The sequence below is a fragment of the Macrobrachium nipponense genome, chromosome 8, assembly GCF_015104395.2.
Source record: "Macrobrachium nipponense isolate FS-2020 chromosome 8, ASM1510439v2, whole genome shotgun sequence".
In the NCBI taxonomy this organism is placed as follows: domain Eukaryota; kingdom Metazoa; phylum Arthropoda; class Malacostraca; order Decapoda; family Palaemonidae; genus Macrobrachium; species Macrobrachium nipponense.
This window is the reverse complement of record NC_087203.1, coordinates 79047961-79069291: the sequence shown is the minus strand read 5'-3', so window position 1 is coordinate 79069291 and position 21331 is coordinate 79047961. Positions and strand designations below refer to the sequence as shown.

Here is a 21331-nt window from a genome sequence, read left to right as displayed (position 1 = left end):
AATCTGGGAAAACTTTATTTTTACGAGTTATAAGGGCAAAGTTACTTTTGTTTAAAAGTGTCACGTTTTAAGAAAGGGCTAATCGAATTTTTTTGCAATGTTTGACGAATAAAAAGGCTAAGGAACTTCTCTTCATATGTGGTAATAGAAAAATGGTCGAGTAACTTCTCCCTTATTGTGATAATGATAAAAGCTAACCGACTTTCGTATATATGACTTAAAGAAAGTTGTGAGACTAATCTGATTAAAGAAGTTACTATACCATTGCCAAAGGGTGGAGAAAAAAAAAAGCAGCGACAGTAAAAGGGGCGTAGGAAGACGCGCTTCTGTCAAACCTGATTTTTAACTCAGTATTTCAGTAGTGTTGAGGAAATGATTACGATAATGTTCATCTTTTGAATTATAAGGAAAGCCTTTCTAGGTATGGAACTTTAAAAACCTTGTTACTTGAGGTGTAACACCTCAAGTAACAAGGTAACAGTTGATGTCAGAATCTGTCAGTGCTGTTTAGTTTGGTGCCTTTCTGCCTGAAAAGGTTACTTTGATTTCTTGGCTGCTTTTTGCACTCATTGTCAAACATCTCTTGCTTGACTCTGCTGTACTCACAAGCAAATTGACTTGAGTGTCTAGATGTATCCCTGAAGCGTTTCCATCTAAGGGCAGCAGTGCTGTCAGCGGATGTCACGATCATCTTAACTTTGGTTTGTTTGTTTGTATAGTGCTTTTACGTTGCATGCATTTTAGGCATGATTTATGGGGTTTCAGGCATAATGGCAAGCACTGGGGCAACTAAGGCCATTCAGCGCTGAAACGGAAATTGACAGTAAAAGGTTAGAAAGGTGTAACAGGAGGGAAGCTTCACAGTTGCTCTATAAATCAATTGTTAAGAAAGGGTGGAAAGTAACATGGAAGAAAGAGATTATACACAGAAGTACAGTAAAAGGGACGCTGCAAAGAGCCTGAAGTCCTGAAGTAATGCACTACCACCCTATGGGGGTCTTCTGTTGTGTGCGCGCGTTTGTTTGTGCTAATGGTATGGTGTTCAGCAACGGGACCAACGGCTTTACGTGGATGACGAACCACGTCGAGTGAGAACTTGTATCACCAGAAATACACATCTCTAACCGTCTCGATGGAATGTCAGAGAATCGAACTCGCGGCCAACAGGGTGGCACACCAACACCATACCGACCATGCCACTGAGGGATCTCAACATTGGTGTCAGTTTTCAAAGTCATTCACGATTTTATTTCTTTCCTTTGTTTTTATCAGCCATCCTAGAAGATCTGATAGTCTAATTGGGAAAGTTTGATAGTCTGCATCAGCATCCTTGTTTCAGTCTTAAGAACATATCATTTGGGTCCACTTTCATCCAAAAATATGTAAGCTAATTAACTCCTCAGAAGCCCATTGTCTCATGCAGGGCATTTGAAAACTTCACCGGTGTGGAGCCTTGCAGCCACCTGCTTGTGTTAATCTAAGAAATAATACGACCTCAAAGGAAACGTACACCTACCAGGGAGCTTGTGTGTAAACTAGACTAGAATTAGCAGCTTTTCATAAGTTTTGCTTATTATCAAACCTCAATATCAAGACTTGAAAATCGTTGTGTTAGGTCATTTATTCCCTTCACTCAACCTTTTGGCACATACAGTCATAAGGGTTTTTCTTTTGTGTGGGTGTAACTGCTGGCTCTCTCAGACGTGGTTATTTGGTGATAGTTAATAATAAAAGCAACAACTTCTTGAGAAGAGACAGAAGCTTTGTGATTAAGAATACAGAACGCAAAGAACAAGAGAGGGGTCACAATGGTTTCTTATCAAGAGCTCGAAGCTTGTTACTTTTTAGCATTTCTTTCAAACACTTACAAAGAAACTGGATTTGGGAAAGTAGTCTGATGATTGCCAAGTAAAATACAGAATATATCCATTTTACAATACATAATACATAAATATGGAATTCTGAGTAACTTTTTATGTCATACGTTTTTACTTTAAATTTGGAAATTAAAAAATCCTGTATCTACAAAAATTCATTTATTAATACATAAGCTATGTTTCAAACAGCAAAATATTGCTTACAGACTTTTCATGCATACAATACATTTCCTTCATACATACAATACATTTCCTTACAACAGCTGAAAAATATTGCTTACTAGGTACTTGAATATTTTCGTTGTGGGAAATTTCTTAAACAGCAACAAATCACCAATGTATTCTACCTATTGGTATAATCAGTACACATAGTCTTTTTAATTAAACTTTACTGTAACAGGAATAGTAATTACTACAGCTTTATTTTTCTATGTTTCAAGGACAACAGGTATTTTTGAAATACACTTTTTTATGAAATATAATCTAGTAAAATAGTAATAAAGTAAAACATACACTTCTTTCACTGTTTCTAAAATGGGTCTTTCATAATTCAATTTTTCACTAACACTATTTACTGGAATCCAAAGTTTTCCCATATGCCGTATATGAACTTGTTTGAAAAAACACCTTAAATACTTTGAACAAGCAAAAATACAGCATGAAGGGTCAGACGTAGCTTCAATCAATAACCTCAGACAAACTGTTTTGGTCAATGATTTCATAATGTCTGACAACAATGGCCTACTAGGAGAAAGTGCCAATTGGGTTACAATGTGATGAAAGAAAAGACAAAATATAAATGCATCAAACGGTGCTTATGTATGTCAAAGACAATAACCCAAAATGGCAAAAGCATAATGTACACAGAACTCTTATTAGTCCTACATGCTAAGATGGTCCTCTTTTCTTCACTAATTATACTTCAAGCAAGTTAGCCTATCCCCCTCTCAATCAAATTCAGAAATATTCTTTAGCTACTTATGTAATGACCTCACTATTAATCCATATAGTAGTACTATACAGCACTTGAAGAGGGCTTTTGGTAGACATGATGTCATACTTTGTTAGTTGAAGGGATCTCATAACTTTTGGCAATAACTAGAGATGAGAAATATGAAGTGTTCCTGGTGGTAGCCATCCCACTAGTCGAAGCACCAAACACGATTACATCAACCTGAAGAAAGTATACTATAAATACTAAAATAGTATGAGTCATGACATTTTTGCACTTGAAAATATTAACAAGGAAAATCAAATAATATACAGGTTAGGTAACACAACTGCATTGCATTATTAAGGTGCAAACCATTTGTGGAAGAGTACTTATAACTTTTTGTTGTTTAACAGTCAGCAAAATGAACTTGAACATGAATACTAATCTCCTGTAAATTACCTTTACTGCCACTAATTTTTTGCATCACCAAAAAGACATCCAGGACAGTAATTTAGGATTTTATATGATGCAAAGTTAAGGTCTGTGCATCCTTTGATCCCATAAGCACAGATAACAATAACTTTTATTCCTACAACACATTCTACATGTTAGTAATCTGTAAATTATCTATGTTCCCACTAATTTTTTGCATCACTAAACAGATATCCAGAACAGTAATTTAAGATTTTATGTGATGCAAATTTAAGGTCTATGCATCCTTTGAGTGCTATAAGCACAGATGACAAAAACTTTTACTCCTACAACACATTCTACATGTTAGTGAGCAGTATTTAAAAGAAATTACCCCTGAGCAATTTCAATAATCATATAAATCATAACTTCACATATATATCATAACTTCAGTGTTAACTTTCTTTGAAGATTTCAAATTCTCCTTTTATTTGCCTCTGTGATTTCAATAATCAATGAGAAATAAAGATAATTAATTCTAGAACCTTTGTAATTGATGAACAAGTATACAAAAGGCACTGTACTCATACAGATCCCTGAAAAATTTTTCAAGGAAGATGAAACACATGCTATGTATGTATGTTGATAAGCAGCACCATGTCATTATAACACAAAACTACTGTACTATATTTACCCATTTTTTATATAAAAACTGTCATTTTATCTTAATTGCTTACTGACCTTCCTTCCATTCTTGAAGAAATTCCTTGAAATGGATAATCCAAAAGTATTCACAGCAAAAACTGCTGTTCTTTACAAGACAAAGTTATTGAAATCCCAATGAGCTTCCATTTTCAGATGACTGGATGACAAGTGTAAAGAATTTTTTATATTCTACCAACACACAGAAAAATCTATATACCTCTTAGCATCTAGGATCCAACAGAGACATGCTGTGTACAATTTTTAACCTCATCCTCCTCCAGAGGGTCCTGGCCTATCAGGTCTCCATCTACATGATCCACCTCCTATGTCTCCAGTCATAGGATTATATTCTGAAAATAAACATAGTTCAGAAATTAACCATTGAAATTACATTCTGCAAATAATGAACATAACCCCTAATAGTTCATTTAATAAAACAAAGTATTGTAGAGTCATTCCAAAAACTACTGCATTCATAATGACAAAAAATTGTTTAAGAATCTTCAATAAAATACTGCCACATAACAAAAGGTTTGCCATTCCTTATCACTACCTGGTCTAAGTTTAGGTTTCCCACTCTTCTTGTCACCTGTTCCTCTACTGGCATTAGATACAGGAGCTGCTGCAGCACTTGCTGTATGTCTTGATTTGTTCCTGTATCCTTCACCTCTCTGATGACGTTCCCAGTCTTCTATTTTTTCTCGACGTTTCTTCTCTTCTAACTATAGATAAAATCATAGGAAACATTACAAAAAACTTCAGATATTAACAGTTTAAAACTGAAACACTCTAAAAAAATGTTATTGTTATAATACAATTAAGTTGTTCATACTTACCTGGCAGATATATATTATAGCTGTATTCTCTGAAGTCCGACAGAATTTCAAAATTCGCGGCACACGCAGTGGGCGGCCAGGTGGTAGTACACATTCCCGCCGCTGGGAGGCGGATATCAGGAACCATTCCCATTTTCTATTCATATTTTATCAGTGCCACTGTCTCCTGAGGGGAGGTTGGGTGGGCACTTTAATTATATATACTGCCCAGGTAAGTATGAACAAACTTAATTGTATTATAACAATAACATTTTGTTCATGAAACTTACCTGACAGATATATATATAAGCTGAATCCCACCTTCAGATGGTGGGAAGAGACAGAATAGGATTTTTAGGAAACTAAATTAAGTAGATGATATACATCTTGGTTCCTCACCTGTTAGCATAGCCGACTTCGTGTTTACTGTCACCAAAGTCTGCTTCTGCTTTACTAGAGTTGCCAGCGAGGTAGAGACCTGTAATGCTGGTGCGCTCTAGATGATCTGTCAACGGGGGCGTGACCACAATGTGACTAGACCATATGACCATACTTCTGAGGGCAACGAAGCTAAAACCACCACCTGACCTAACCTATCAAAGTTAGTTCCATAACTTCTAGGCTAAAGAAAAGGAACGCGCCTCAAGCGACCAACCCTTCAAAGTTAAAAGCACACCTATCCCTTTTCTATAGGATAAGATTCGTGTTGCTTCCTGCCCCCAAAAAAATATATCTAAGGATATGTATGGTCCTAGCGACTTAAAGATCTCAAATGTCGTCTTCACATCCCGTTGGGATTGTGAAGCGAACACAGAGTTGCTTCGCTAAAGCGTGGCACTCAGGATGTTACTGAGTGTCATGCTCTGTTGAAATGCTTTCCGAGGCCGCGCCCTCACCTCTTGATCATTCATATTAAGAAAAAATCTCAAATCTTTATGCAAACATAATGAATGAGACTTTCTTAAAAAGAACTCCTTGACTATATCCCAGGGTGTTCTTGGACATGAACCAGTCTGGTCTTTTTACGGAACACCGCAGATTGTCCGTTGACCTCGACTTTCTATAGTTTTATCAAGATAAAACTTGAGAGACCCGACAGGGCACAGGACTCTCTAATGCCCTTGCCCAATAATTTGTGCCATACTCTTGGTTTCCAAGCCTTCGGGTCAAGGGTTAGACAGGTTTTCGTTCTTACCAAGAACGGAAGGCTTAGAGGACAGACCGCATTATGTCCTTTAAAGCCAAAACCTCTGATGATGGCTAAAACCTCACTAACCCTCTTTGCCGTGGCTAGAGCGGTTAGAATGTTAGCCTTTCTGGTCACGTGTATTAAGTTCGCAGAAAGGATAGGTTCGAAATGCTCTTGGCATCAGAAACTCAGACTACGTCTAAGTTCCATGCCGGAACCTTCGATCCAGAGAATTTCAAAATCTCCACAGACCTCAAAGATCGTGAAGCCTAGAGGCCGTCACAACATATTTGCATATTCTACAATAGTTAGGACTTCTAGCTTATCTCATACTTCAGACGGAAAGATAGAACCATAAAGAAATTCACAGAGGTCGAGGTGGAGGAACAAGTCATTTTCCCTTCACTATCTCCAGAAACGGCCCCCTCCGATTGAACACTGAAAAACAAATAGGCAGCACTGCTTTGCCTTGGTTCCAAGAGACTGCCATTAATCTTGAAGATCTTATCGCTTCTCGATAGTCTGAACGCCTTCAGACTCAGAGAGGAGAGATATTAGATACTTCACTAAGTGACGATGTTAGATTACACCGATTCTCTCGGGTGGGGAAGGGTCTTTGGACAATTCTCTCTGAATTACATGACCTCTGTGAATCCATGGTGGCGACTAATGCTAATCCTCTAGGATCATGAATAAGGGAACAACTTAAGAGGAAGCTCCTTCGTCTTCAATATTACGAAAACTTAACGAAAGGACGCCCTCAGTCTCTCCTCAACTTACGACATACTTCTAAGTGAGGATTACTCAGACGTCAGTAGTTGCTGCCTTCGATCGAGAAGCCCGCACGTACGTGCACTAGTTTAACTAACCTCTTGAGGATCGTTACGTTCCGTGCCGAAGCCCATAACCAACTCTCTCTTCTTGAGCTATGAGAGAGCTGAGAAATTATCCGAGATGATTTGGACCACTCGATACAAACTCACTCTTCGCGGAACTGGAGAGGCCGACCAAATTGGGCTTCCCAATTCTTTCAGACAATGTGCCCGGACATCTGTTCCTCTGTTCGGATGTCTGGTACCCTCTCGCTATCACCTGAGGTGATCCTCAAGCCGTTGAGAGAAAATTAGAATTATTACTAGATCTTTGATGTTATTCCAATTTCTCCGTGAGGAAAACTGGTAGAGGTCTGAATTGCTGTTTATTCAGGGAAAACAAGCTTCTCCAGCGAGGAAATGGTCCCCAGCAAACTCATCCATTCCCTCACTCAGCCTGCTTCTTTTTCCCCCCCCCCCTTCCCTAAATAAGGCTGCGCTTTGCATAAGCAGAGAGCATTATTATAGTGCTATGCCACGGTAGACTCGTACAGATTCTGTTACAGTGCGGTAAAAACCGCACCAAACAGGTATAAGAGATATCTTGTTGAAATTTTCTAAGTAAACGGAAGGCATGCTCATTCATGATTACTAGAAATTTCCTCAACCCGAGGCTAAAAAATACCATTAGATGGTAGGGCAGAGAGACGGCTAGTCAGCCATTCCCACAGGGGAGAGAGACGTAACCAACCGCGCATGTCACAGAGCTAGCCGGTACTGCGTAGATCACAGTAACAGCAGCCTTGTTCATTCATCGTCTCGCACTATCTGCCTGAGTTTGCCAGCTACTGCCCTTTACGAAGGAATAGGTATGATATTGTCGAGCAAAAGGAAACTCTCAAGCAGGCATATTTAAACGAAACAGAATTCGCTAAATACAGAAGCTGAGTTGGTGTTGTCGTAACAATACCTTAAGAGTTGTTCTTACTCCGAAAACTCTTGGAAGGTTGAAGGGAGTGTCAATTAAATACATTAGAACAACAGTTCTTTCGGCTTCTATCCGTAGAGGTAAATACGATATGCGTATATGACTTGACCCATGCGTTAGCAAAATGGACGCAAAGATAAACTACGTAAGTATTGTAGTAATTTGAACATCGAATTTTCTACTACATCTTTCCCTCGACGAGAAAAAGAGAAAGAAAGGAAAACGACTGTCCACGTTCTAATGAATGAGACTTTTTAAAAGAACTCCTTGACTCTTTGCCGAGAGAAGGGAGTAATATTCGAATAGAGACCATCAAGTGAGAACCGAGGATCGAAAAGGACCGTTCATGTTCTTATGATATTGGACATAAGACTTCTGGATCTAGTCTACAAGTCTTTTTCTTACTCCCCGGATGAGCCTCTGAAAATGAATGAGAGCTCTTCCGAAATTTGTTAATGAGAGTTTATCCGCTTAAACGATAAAAACGCTAAAATCTATGTCAATGAGAACTACCCCATTTATGAGGGGTCCCCCCACCCATTAAAAGACAAAACGTTAAGTATCTTGACAATGGGGAAAACGTCCTTACTAGACAAAACAATTAGCACTTTGCTAATAGGGGAAAAACCCTTTAACATGACCGAAAGTCACCCAGGAATCCGAGTATAAAATCTTCCCGATTCTCAGAGAAATCGATGAAGAGGCAGGAGGGATCGAAGAAAAAATTCGGGTATGTCTCTCCGCTAACTCCAATCTTTTTAAAAATTTCTGTAAAGGAATGTCCTGTGGAGAGTCCTGAAAAACCTCCTCTTGACGAGCGTTTAAAAAGCGTCAAGCGTCCCAAGAAAAACGTTCCTGAACAGCAATAAACGCCGTCTACAAGTCTTTTTCTCTCGCAAAGCGTCCTGCCGAGCTTCCACCGAAGCGTCCTGGCGAATGTCCACAAAAGCGTCCTGCCGAGTGTCCTCATAAGCGTCCTGCTGAGCGTCCTGCTGAGCGTCCCTCAAAAGACGTCCTGCTTAGCTGCGAGCGTGTCTGTGCAGAGAACACCAAGTGTTCTGAACGACATTTCAGAGAGGATCTCGTTGAGCGCCCTGATGCATGCAAGGCCCGCCAAGAGGCGTCCTGGCGAGCGACCTTGCCAACATCTCAATGTTATGACGTACCGCGTTTTGCGTAGGACGTTGAATATTTTCAAGGGACGTCCTCATACGAGTCTCCATGGAGAGCCGCACAGCTGCTCCTGAAGTGTGTGAACACTAAAGGAAGACGTACGGCTTTTGTCTTCAAGACGGGCCTTAAAGACCGTTCATACCTTCTTACAAAGACAGTGGCCGCCTGTGCGACAACTTGCGTCTTAGTAATGCAAAAGAACATCTCCACAAACTCAGCAAAGGAACGCGAGCGTCCAAAAGACACCCTCGCAAGGTGCTTGCCGAGCGTCCTGGAGAACGTCTCTACTTGTAGGACGTCGAGCACCTCCAAAAGCTTCCTCACGTCTAAATTGCCCTTCTTATGCCGAACCAGAGACATAAGTTGTTTGACTGTGCAAAGCAGCTTGCCGGACGTCAAACTTATCAGCTTGAACAACATCCTTTTTCGAAGTAAAGCAACGTTACATAACATATACGGAGCGCCATGAGAGGAGACGAATACTGAGTTGCTCCTCCAAAAGGTGGAATCAAGAATGTCCTTGATTACCATATTCTTTTGGAATGCTAGCGAGGTTGAAACAGCTCTAACTTCATGAGCGTTCACTCGCAGGAGGCTCAAATCACTCTTCTGGCAAGATGAATGAGCCTCCTTAATAATGTATAAATGAGCGTTCACTCGCAGGAGGCTCAAATCACTCTTCTGGCAAGATGAATGAGCCTCCTTAATAATGTCCCTTAGGAAAAGAGCCAGTGCATTCTTCGAAAAGGGTAGATGTGGTCTCTTCCTGAGCACCATAAATTACCCAAAGGACCTCTTACTTCCTTCGTTTATGTAAATAAAATTTGAGAGCCCTGACAGGGCACAGGACTCTTTCATCCTCTCGTGACGAGAAGAGGACGTGAAAAAGCGTCCTCTTCTCTAAAGCTTTCTTAGAGGGCCGAGTCCTTCCGAGAGCTCCAACCCCTGTGTGGGGAGGACGCCTCGGAGGACGAGAAGCAAACCTTCAAGATTCGTGCACGTGCTCGATCTTCGGCAGCCTGGGAAGCGACAACAGGACCTGCCGAAAGGAAGCCAGATCAGCGTGAAAAACCCGTAACCCTCCTTCGGCTTTTGACATGCCCTCTCCCTGGTTTCCTGGGAGTCCGACCGAGGTCTAGGCCTAGAGGCGTTATGGGGCCGATCTGACGTTCCCCGTCCTGACGAGAGAGAGGACGTGAAGCATCCTCTTCTCTAAAGCTTCTCAGAGGGCGCGAGTCCTTCCGAGTGCTCCAAACCCTTGCGTGGGGAGGACGCCTCGGAGGACGAGAAGCAATCCTTCAAGATTCGTGCACGTGCACGATCTTTAGCAGCCTGGGAAGCGTCAAACAGGTCCTGCCGAAGGGACGCCAGATCGGTGGGAGCCCCCGTAACCCTCTTTGCGGCTTTCGACATGCCCTCTCCCTGAGTCCTGGGAGTCCGACAGAGGTCCAGGCCTAGAGGCATTATGGGGCCGATCTGACGCCCCCTCCACAACACAAGGGGCACTACATTCACAACACTGATTGGAGAGCGAGCACTTTTGTCTAAGATTACTTGATGTAATCCTCTAGCAGACACTTCTCCTAGGCCCGTAAGCATACCACAGGGTTAGGCAAAATACATCTACAGGAGGTTAGAAGGTTCATTATTTCTAACTTCTGTTTACTGTGGAGGAAAACTCCTGATTCTAACACGCTCTAAAATGCGTACATGAATCCTACTTCTTCCGTAATCAGTCACACATTACACAATTACATTGATCTTTATGCAAAGAAAACATGCAAACGTCATATATACTAAGCGAGTGTCTACCGAAAGTTCCGGTAGCCTCACCTTACCCCATGCAGACAACAAAGTCTGAAACTAGGCTAACTAGCTTCAGACATCTATGCAATGAAAAAATTTAACTTATGATAGCGTATGCCTAGCCACAAATCCAAGTCAATAATCGAAAGAATAATTAGGATACTTAAGCGGCTAATGAAGTTTCAAAATCCTAGGCGGAGGTCTGTAAACAGTTGTTTTACCGACCGGCGACAGAAAAAATATGAATAGAAAATGGGAATGGTTCCTGATATCCGCCTCCCACGCGGCGGGAATGTGTACTACCACCTGGCCGCCCATGCGTGTGCCGCGAATTTTGAAATTCTGTCGGACTTCAGAGAATACAGCTATATTATATATTCTGTCAGGTAAGTTTCATGAACAAAACTCCAGATATTAACAGTTTAAAACTAAGTAAAACAATAATTCAGTTTAAATCAAAATTTAAAAAAAAAATTCCTTGCATATCTGAATTTATTTAGATAAGCAAATTAGAACCTATGTGGTGATTACTTTGTGTAGCCTTTTGTAACTACACCAACAAACAACCCAACCTTTTTGAGAAACAACTCTCTTAACTATATTACATAGTGTATTCCTCAATCCACTTTCAAGCCATGAACTTTCCAACTAGATATCAGATTGTTCCCTGACATCAAAGAACAAATTACTATCGACCTGCAAAGTCTTTCATATGGCATTAAGATGAAAAGGATAAAATAGTTTTATTTCTGGATTTAATTTTATTATATACTATAATTCAAGGGCGACTGTGTCTTACCTCTTTCTGTTTTTCATTCTGTTTTTCAAGCCACTGCTCAGTATTCTGATTGTATTGCTGTTGGAGTCTTTGTCTTGCTTTATCAAGTGCTAGCTCTCTTTCCAGATACCTGTCTGGATCTGAAAATATTCCTTACATAATAGTATATGCATTGAAAAAAAATCACACAACTAAAAGAACTGATGCAACATCGAAAGTTCCCTAAATATATATGAACTGCCCATTAAAAAGGGAAAGGGCTTCTTTAAAGCAGAAAGACCTTTAGTGTTAGAATCCTATCCCATATAAAAAAAATTTACACTTTTGTAAAAAAATATATATATATATATATATATATATATATATATATATATATATATATATATATATATATATATATATATATATATATATATAGTATATGCTATTGTAGAAAACTATGTAAAACCACTATTCTTTTTTTTAAATGATAAAGGCTTAACAATCACAAGCTTTGGAATACTATTATAGTTAGTTAATGAAAAGCATGAAGTAAAGTATACTATAGAGGAAAAATTTTCTCTCTTGGTCATGATACTGTTCCCCAATAAGAAACTATGAGACCTGAAGCCGTCAATAAGTTGAAAATAGTGCTCCAATGTTTTCAACATCAAATTAGTTTTGTTGCATGGAGTGAGTGCTGGTTATTGCTTCCTGGGAGACATCACCAAAATAAACACTCTTACTAGTGAACGCCTAATACATATCACTGGCAAAGCTGCTATGTTCCCCATTATAATGGTAGCATTTTAAGAATAGGAAACTGAGGTTCACATATGAGTACAAATCAGACTGGGAAATACTTTCATAAATATTTGAAAATTTTGCATAGATACATATTTAGCTTTTGTGACTCAAAAGAACCTCATGGATGATAAAATTCATAATAATGAACTGCACTTTCATCCCAAGGCTCACACATACAAAACTGTTATGACCCACATTGCCAAGAAATAAAAGATAGGACTCTGTATTTACCTTTATGAACAGCAGCTAATTCTTCTGCCTCTTCCTTCTTTCTCCTCCAAGCAGAAATTTTGGGTTGTAAATTAATCTTTGCTATATAAGCCAAGATCAAAAAGCCTAAAATATACCATCCATTGGCTTCAATCGTTGATGTGACTGAAATGAATGTAGATACTATAGACTAAATTAACTACAAATGTAAGTAGTACTGTACGTAATAGTGTTTCACCATTCAAGTCTTTTTAGCAGTAATCCTTTGGGTTTCCTCAACTTTATGAATATCATCTTTACATATATGAAAAATAAAGACAGCAACTAAGAAAGGCTGCTTGTACATTTTCAAGCAGAAGATAAATTCAAAACAATAATAGTTAGGTAATAATGATTGTACTAACTCATTCCTTTCACTTCAATTACATGGTTAATTTAGAAGCTTTTGATATCTTAACGTTCTGCAAAATAGGAATTGGTAATTTTTTTAATGCATAGAAATAAAAGAATGCATAGACACTTTCAAACAATAACAATTCACAGAAATATAAAATGTAAAGAGAGTCTATAACCATAACAATAATTTTGTAAAACTTAAGAGAGATCACAGGCAATGCGAGGTTAATACTTGATGTTATCACTTGAGAGATGAACCAAGGATTCTGCTGATTCAAGCTGGAAGGGTGGAGGCCATTTACATCTTGATTGAAATCCCCCTCATCAGGCTCCGCTACTAACTGCTCTACATCCCCCATTTTGTACCCTGTAAACCAAGACATAAATGCTGTTAACAAGCATTGGAATTTAAAACATATTAAAGCAAAAAACATATTAAAGCATTTTTCTACTTAAGTTCTGCAAAGGGACTGTAGCCAAACATTGAGTGTTCTGAAAAAACCAGACATCGCTCAAGGATCTACACACATACAGAATGTCACAATACCTAGCAGTATCATATGGCTGCAACCTGTCATTTGTGAACCTTGTCTTCATGTGCATGATCCATGGATAGTTCATGCACCAAGCAATAAGTACTGTTAACTCTTTACCTGGGTACTTTGGCAGACAAACAAACAAGAAAAGAGTCCAGGTCAGTTTTCTTATCATGGAGGGAAACACGGGAGAACTGGTTCACGAGTATACTCAGAGAACCAGATTTCAACTAGTATATATAAAGCAGACATCCCACCTATAGGAGACAAAATGTAGTTACCAACTTCCAAAAGAAGAATGGCACTCACTTGAGATCCAATGGAACTTCTGTGAGAGGGTTTCTGAGACCTCCCTCTTTCCGCATTCACAGAGAGAAGAGAGGATAAAAACAAGGAGGGGAAAAAGTACAATGACATGGAGAATGACATGCAATTTCACACATTGTGTTCAAAACCATGTTGAACAACAAATGCCATACAAATAATATACTGTAGCAGAAAAAAAAGTGCTTGACTATTGCAAGTGTGTGGGCATTGACCCTCACTATCCTGCCTACCCCTATTCAATTGCCTCGTTAACAAGTTTCAAAGACTCTTCCAGTTTGAATGAGGAATACACCTACATAAAAGCAACAGTGTATTCTCAGAGGCCAACAAGCATCAGTATTTGCCATTATGGTCAGTGTGTGTATTTCCTCATAGCAAAAAATTTTATGCTGTCTTAAAAGGGTCGATAATGAGAAATTTACCATCTATTATGTTTTTTTACTTAATCCCAAAGGGTTGGTACTAAACAAGGTGCCCTGCAGAACTTCCTCCAAGATGTTTACAGTCTTTTGTTTGTGATTTTAACACATGCCCACAGGGCTGGTAGCAAACAAACGGCCCATTTTGCATGTAAACTGGTACGTAGTTGTTAAGGTACATGACCCCAGTAGTAGGCTAGGCTAGTCTGCAATTTTACCTACCTTCCAACCTCAAAGTAAGAAATACAGTAGCATGTGCAAAGCTAAGGAGACAGGGAAGTGCCTATTGCTAATCAGGTTCAGATGACTCTCTGCAGTTCACTTTATATTATACAGACTAGTGCTCTCTGTCAGGTTAGTTGTGACAGTTTCTGCCTTAAAATGCTTTGTAACTGAAAATGATTAAAACACGATGCATAGCCTATTTCCCCAACAGCATATTATAATCATAGGTATGCCTTTCCGAATATTTCTATAGGTGCAATTCTCATGTTCCTGGTCTCCTCCACTCCAGGAATAACAAAATTTGGTACCCACTGGTGTCCTCCCCCTAAATTTTTAGGCACAGGATATTGGTACGGCAGCCGTATACCAATCCCGATAGATATTGGCATGGCTGTGAATTGCGCATGCGTCAATTTCAGACTTCCTGCTGTACAAATAACATAGTGTGGTGGGGGTATGTCAGATTATGTCAGTGGTGCCATATTGCGTTCTTGACTTACTATAGGTACGGCAGTTAGGTTTACCAGTTTGCTAATTATGCAGTAGTTGCCATACACTGTTGCTAAGAGCTATAGATACGGCACTAGAAGATCAGCGACAGTAGTAATAATAGTCGAACTGAATTGTTTCACTGAACATCTTCAATTCAAAATGTTAAAGTGAAGCATCATAGTACTGTCATTACCAAAGCACCAAAACATTTTGACCATAAATGAAAATTTTAAAAAAATCATAATATACTTAAACATACTTAGATTTTGACTATACGTATACATGAAAAATAAAAATAAAATAATTATCTGTGTACTTCAAATCTTCTTTGAATCCCCTCTGAAATGTGTGGTAATTCTAAGGAATAACTCCACACGGACTGCAAGGAACGTAACTGCGAATACGACATCCACTAGGGATTGGGGCGTCCAGCGTTTTTCGCCGTGCTGGCCCCTAGGGATTAATTACAGTTGACCGCTCAAAACTAATGATAAGCGACCCGAATACTATGGGAAACTCTGTAATTTCCAAAGAAATACCCGACGCGGAGTTATTAGCTAGATTTACCACCCATGTAATAGGTAATACATCAGTTTTGGCCAAAAAACAGATGTTTTCAGGTTTCAACGAGCTGAAAATGGCAATAGATGTCTATGAAGAGTCAAACTTCCAGAAATTGTATATCTGTAGGTCACAAGCAATCGAATCAGCCCTGTAAAGAGCTCCGAAGAGGAGATTCAAAGAAGATTTTCTGGTAAATCTAAAGGAGAGCTCCGTCTCTTGTTTGCAGAAGAATATATATTTTTCCGATGTATTTTTTATTGATTATGCTTAAACTGATAATTAATATTGGTGGCATCAAGCAATTACACCCTTGTTCCCATCTAACAATCTTGGGGGACCCCAGTGGGAACCGGGGTTTTTGGGTGGGGGGGAGCAGGAGAAAAGTGATTTCCAGGGCACTACCTAACCAAACAAACCACCTAACCTAATCTAGAGCGCCGTACCCCTACCTAGGCCTAGCGAGGGGGGGCTTCGCCCCCCTGCGACCCCCCCTTAAGGCCACTACCTTCCCTGCACACTTCATGACAATTCCGAAAAATTTGAGCGGCCATTAGGCTAACTGAGAGACTGTACTCCAGCATATTTCACACAATAATCAAATATTTCACACGATTATCAAAATATATACAGGAAATAGCTTACCTTACATAGGTTTTATCGCACCGAAAGGCTTTTTTGTTCAAGTCAAGAAGGCACTTTTCCTTACTAGTCGGGCAAATGTGTTCACTCTTGATTAAACCGTGATTTTGGGCAAAAGTTACGAGCCTTTCTATAGGCCCATAATAATAGTTTGTGAAATCTCGATAATTCACATAACAATATTCTCACACTATGGGGAAACTTTCCTGGGGAAGAAAATCGGAGCGTGTAGACGGTCGTGCTAATTCACTCATGGCGTTAGTGCAACTAATGCTTAATTGGAGAAAATAGGTGTATTTGCCTAAACAATTTACGACTTGCTAACATTATATATTGTCATTGGCTGAAAAAACTGTGCTTTCTTTTGTTTCAGAGAAAATTGAAACGTGCTTATTTATGATTGGATATTGTCTATAATGATGTCACTTTTTGGGTGGATTTTTTTTCGTGACGTCATTCGGAAGGTGTGGTTTCACCATGACAATTCGAGACTGCGCAGCACACAAACGAACGAACAGGAGCTCATTAAAATAGGTGATACGACAGAGACAACAACATGAAGGACTTTGTTTTTTCTGTAGGTACAAATATTCAAGTTGTGTTTTCTAGACCGATAGGACTTACCACCGCTAATTTCCGTCTTCCTTAGAACACACTAGTATCTTCTTTCAAGGTATAAACACATTTACACTAAAAATCGGCCGGAGCGCTTATTAAGATTTACCGATTTTCTGTGCACAGAAATCGTGCTCTGCTGTATTCATGGTGGTAAGGAAAACTACCAAAGTCGATCCTCTGGTAAACGGCCTAATCAATCGTAAGTAATCATCCAAATCAGGTCTATATCAACAGCATGTTTCCCACATTGGACTCACTGCTGACTGCTGCACTACTTTACTAGCTAGGCCTCAAATCTCCTTTGAATTTCCTCTTCAGAGCTCTTTTCAGGGCCGATTCGATCGTTCATGACCAACAGATATACAATTTCTGGAAGTTTGACTCTTTGTACTAGCTAGACGTCTATTGCCTTTCCAGCTTGTTGAAACCTGAAAACATCTGTTTTTTGGCAAAAACTGATGTATTAGGGTAAAAAACCACATGGTACCGGGGTGGACCATGTACGATCAATGTGTACAACCCCAAAAAAAGTACATTATAACGCGTCCTGACATCAGAGATGGGCATCAGACGCGACTTCTTGTTGGTGAGAAACAGAGCTAAAGACCTCTACTCCGGTGTCAGGACGCATTATAATGTACTTTTCTTGGGGTTGTACACATTGATCGTACATGGTCCACCCCTGTACCATGCGGTTTTTTACCCTAGGTAGCCTATTACACAATTCATGTTGGTAGGTTGTCATTTTCTTGCCGTCACTGATATGCCTGTGGTGGTAAACAAGGGTTTGCCCATGTGCAATTCACAGCCATACCAATATCTAGCCTACCTATCGCAATCAGGATACGGCTGCCGTACCAAATATCCAGTTCGAAAATTTTATAGGTATGACAGTTGGGGAAATGCAAAATAAATAGTTCGCACCAACAATAATGCCCATCAATACAAAGGCTACCTAGTAGTAGCCTAAATGCAAAAAATAAGCAATCTGAAAAGAAACGTAGGTATAATTGGCTTGATACTAACGTTAGGTATCATAGCCTAGGCTAGGCCTGGTATTATAGCCTACCTACTACTAGTAGGTATAGGCTAGGTAGCCCAACTACCTACTAGTAGCTAGCCTACTACCTAGCTAGGTACCAAAACAGCGTAGGGTAAATGGGTAAGGGAAAGGGTCCAGGCTATCCAAATGGCGACTCCATTGGCTCTTAAGTTGCCCTAAGCTTGACCTGGGTGGCTACAAATTAACAAATGGTTCAGTTATAAATGCAAACGTGACCTGGTAACAACCAAATTAAAAAGGAAGGCGATATATAAAGTTTTACCTTGCGTCATTGCATGGCAACCAATCTATCGCTGCAGTGTCATCAGCTGACTTTGATTTTTGCTATACTGTACAGCAAGAATGTTGAATGTCTAGAAAGTCGTGGGAGTATAAGAGAAAACGTGATTAGAAGACTAACTAATCTATTTTTTTCTGTTATTTCATTTGAAGTTTATTATTTTGCCTGGTTAGTGCCGATTAAATTTTCAACCACTCTCTACCTCTGTCAAGTGAGGATTGCCTCCATATAATGTTTCTTACGGTTCTGTATCTGCATTTTGTTGTTATGGTCATGAAGTCAGGGTCGTCACCAAGCCATTGTTATTGTATAAAATTGGACACTTCTGAGTCTCAAGAGTGCTTATAAATAAGTTGTTTTGCTCACCTGTGTTTTTATCGTTATATTAACCATTCACATTATGACTGCGGCACTGTTCATGTGCCAACATAACGGGTATACTGACACGTTGACAATATATATATATATATATATATATATATATATATATATATATATATATATATATATATATATATAGTATGATAGATAGATAGATAGATAGATAGATAGATAGATAGATAGATAGATAGTAGATGATAGATAGATAGATAGATAGATAGATAGATAGATAGGAGGAAAATGGCATATGTTACAATGAATCCATGAACTAACCATATTTCATACATTACAAATATGATTCAAATGTTTTTAAAAGTATTTTCAGATTTCAAAAACGACCAATGAAATCTTGTACACTATGAGACATTACAAAGCTAATTAAGAATTCACTCACGAATTTTTAAGTAAACTGGATACTGTTAGAGAAATTAACCTTAAGTATGGATTCGGGTGTGTGAGTCAAATCATCTCAAATGTAAGACAGAGACGCTAACTGGTTACGTGGCTCCCAAGGTTATTACTCTTAAATGGTTTTATCTGGGTTAGGAAAGAACATGAATTGAGTAATGATATTTAAGTTTCTTTTGTCCTAAAGTAGTAGACCAAATTGTATTGATTATGTTTGTACATTTGAAATGTCTTTAGAAAGTTTTTAAGCCATTTTTATGACGCACTACACAGAGAAAGTTTTACTTTTTTTCAGAAACTTCTTAACATTTATCGTCTTTCTTCTATAATAATGAATATGATTATTTTCACACTATAAGTATGTATGTTATATATTATTATTATTCAGAAGCTGAAATCTATTTGTATGGAAGAAGTCCATGGGGGCTATTGACTTGAAATGCAAGCTCCAAAGAATATATATATATATATATATATATATATATCTATATATATATATATATATACTATATATATATATATATATATATATTATATATATCATAAGATTTTATTACAAATATCAATTACTTATTTACAAACTTTTCATAATTATTACAATAATATTACATACTAAGTACATTAATTATATGAATTCAAATATTATTCACATACTTACTTGTGAAATGTTTTTCAAGTTCATATGCATTTGATAATACTCATTTTGTGTAGTGCTTTATTTTACATTTTAATGTTGAAATTATTTGACTTGGTAACACCTCTTCTCTGCTGTACCACAGACAATTTACTTACTCAATAATAAGTATATTTAATGTATTTTTCTTCTTCTTTTCTTTATAATCGAAATACAACATCAATACTTTTATTGGATACTGAACTTTTATATCACATACTTCTTCAATCAAATTCTGGAACCACTTCCAAATTTTTTTTAACATATTTACAAAAATAGACAATATGCAGATGATTTTCATTTTCCATACATTTATTGCAAAAATTGTTATCAGCAATATTCAATATCTTCAGTCTTTCCTTAGTAGCCAAAGATTCATACAAAAATCTATACATAATACTTCTTTGATAGGAGTCAACGAATTTGCATACAAGATTACTCCATATATTACCCCAGTTATGCAACGGGTATCCCTCAATTACAATTGACTCATGGGTTGGCATCAAATACTGATAAATATTCTTACTTTTGACGTATGAAAAATTAGGCATTCTTAATAATTTCCTTACATTACCAATAATGATATTATAAAAAGGAGTAGCAACATAAGACATATTATGGCAATCTTCTACAACCCACAACAAAATTATTCTAATACATGTGTAATATAAGGCTAATTCTCGTCCATAACTATCAAATAACATAATATTCAAGAATGTACTTGTTAAAATAGCTGCTGCTTTATAAAACACATTAATAACCCCAATACCACCTGTTTTTGGCAGATACAACGAATCCCTTTTAACTGTTTGATAAGTTCCACACCACAAATACCGGAAAACAGATTGTTCTATAATTTTTGCTTTCTCTTTCCCTAATGGAAATACACGACACATGCACCAGACTTTACTTAAAATGCGCGAATTTACAAGAATAGCCTTTTGATATAAAGACAAGTATCGAGTCGAAAGCATATTTATTTTTACCTTAACTTTATTGATTAAAGCATCCCAGTTTTCATTTACCATTTCCTTATAATCACTGGTTATCCACATGTCTAATACCATACATTTATTTTTCTGTTGTATCCAATCAAGTGTCCATACATTTTTGTCCTTCCTGTTTCCTAAACCCATGACATAAGTCTTATCTCTATTTAGTTCTGCATCAGTAGCTAGCTCAAATTGCTTTATAATGCTAAAAACTACTTTAATACTTCTTTCTTTACTAACAAAAACTGAGCTATCATCAGCAAAACCTACAACAGAACACTGGAACCCATTAGGGAGGTTCACTGGCACAATTTCATTGCTTTGTTTAATTGTTCTGTATAGAGATTCTTGAAACAATATATATGCTATCATTGACATAGGACATCCTTGACTTATGGGTCTCTTAACAGGAAAAAACCGCTAACAATCCCATTTACACAAACTGCACTTAGGCATCCAGTATATAACATTCTAATTTTCATGATAAACAACTCACTAAAACCCATCCGTGAGAGTGTTTTAAACATGAAACTCAAATCAACTTTATCAAACGCCTTACTCCAATCCAGGTTAACTAGAGCACAATCCAAATTATTTTCATTTGCATAATAAGTTACATCCCTAATTAGAGTATTACATTTCACTATTGATCTTCCCTTAACGGAACAAAACTGTTCTCGTGATATACCTTTATGAAGAACACTTTTTAATCTATTAGCCAAAATTTTTGCAATGCATTTGTAATCCGTATTCAGTAAAGAAATAGGTCTCCAGTTTTTTAAACACAATAAATCGCCACTTTTAGGTACTAATTTCAAGATACCCTTTTTTTGA

General features: G+C 38.0%; 1 protein-coding gene across 1 annotated transcript; it reads right to left on the bottom strand.

Annotated features, from left to right (window-relative positions):
• Positions 1-2021: 2021 nt before the first annotated feature.
• Positions 2022-18181, bottom strand: LOC135222875 (selenoprotein S-like). Its single transcript, XM_064261226.1, has 7 exons — positions 18026-18181; positions 13113-13247; positions 12506-12649; positions 11510-11628; positions 4481-4649; positions 4145-4277; positions 2022-3051 (listed from the first exon to the last, which is right to left on the bottom strand). The coding sequence occupies exons 1-6, from the start codon at positions 18033-18035 to the stop codon at positions 4195-4197; spliced, it is 660 nt and encodes a 219-aa protein (XP_064117296.1). The 5' UTR covers positions 18036-18181; the 3' UTR covers positions 2022-3051; positions 4145-4194.
• Positions 18182-21331: the final 3150 nt, after the last annotated feature.

Bases quoted from the DNA above. Each gene is read 5' to 3' on its own strand.
- LOC135222875 (XM_064261226.1), bottom strand. The intron at 12,650-13,112 runs GTATTAACCTCG...CATTCATTTCAG, and splicing joins CTCTCAAGTGATAACATCAA to TCACATCAACGATTGAAGCC. The intron at 11,629-12,505 runs GTAAATACAGAG...GAATATTTTCAG, and splicing joins ATTAGCTGCTGTTCATAAAG to ATCCAGACAGGTATCTGGAA.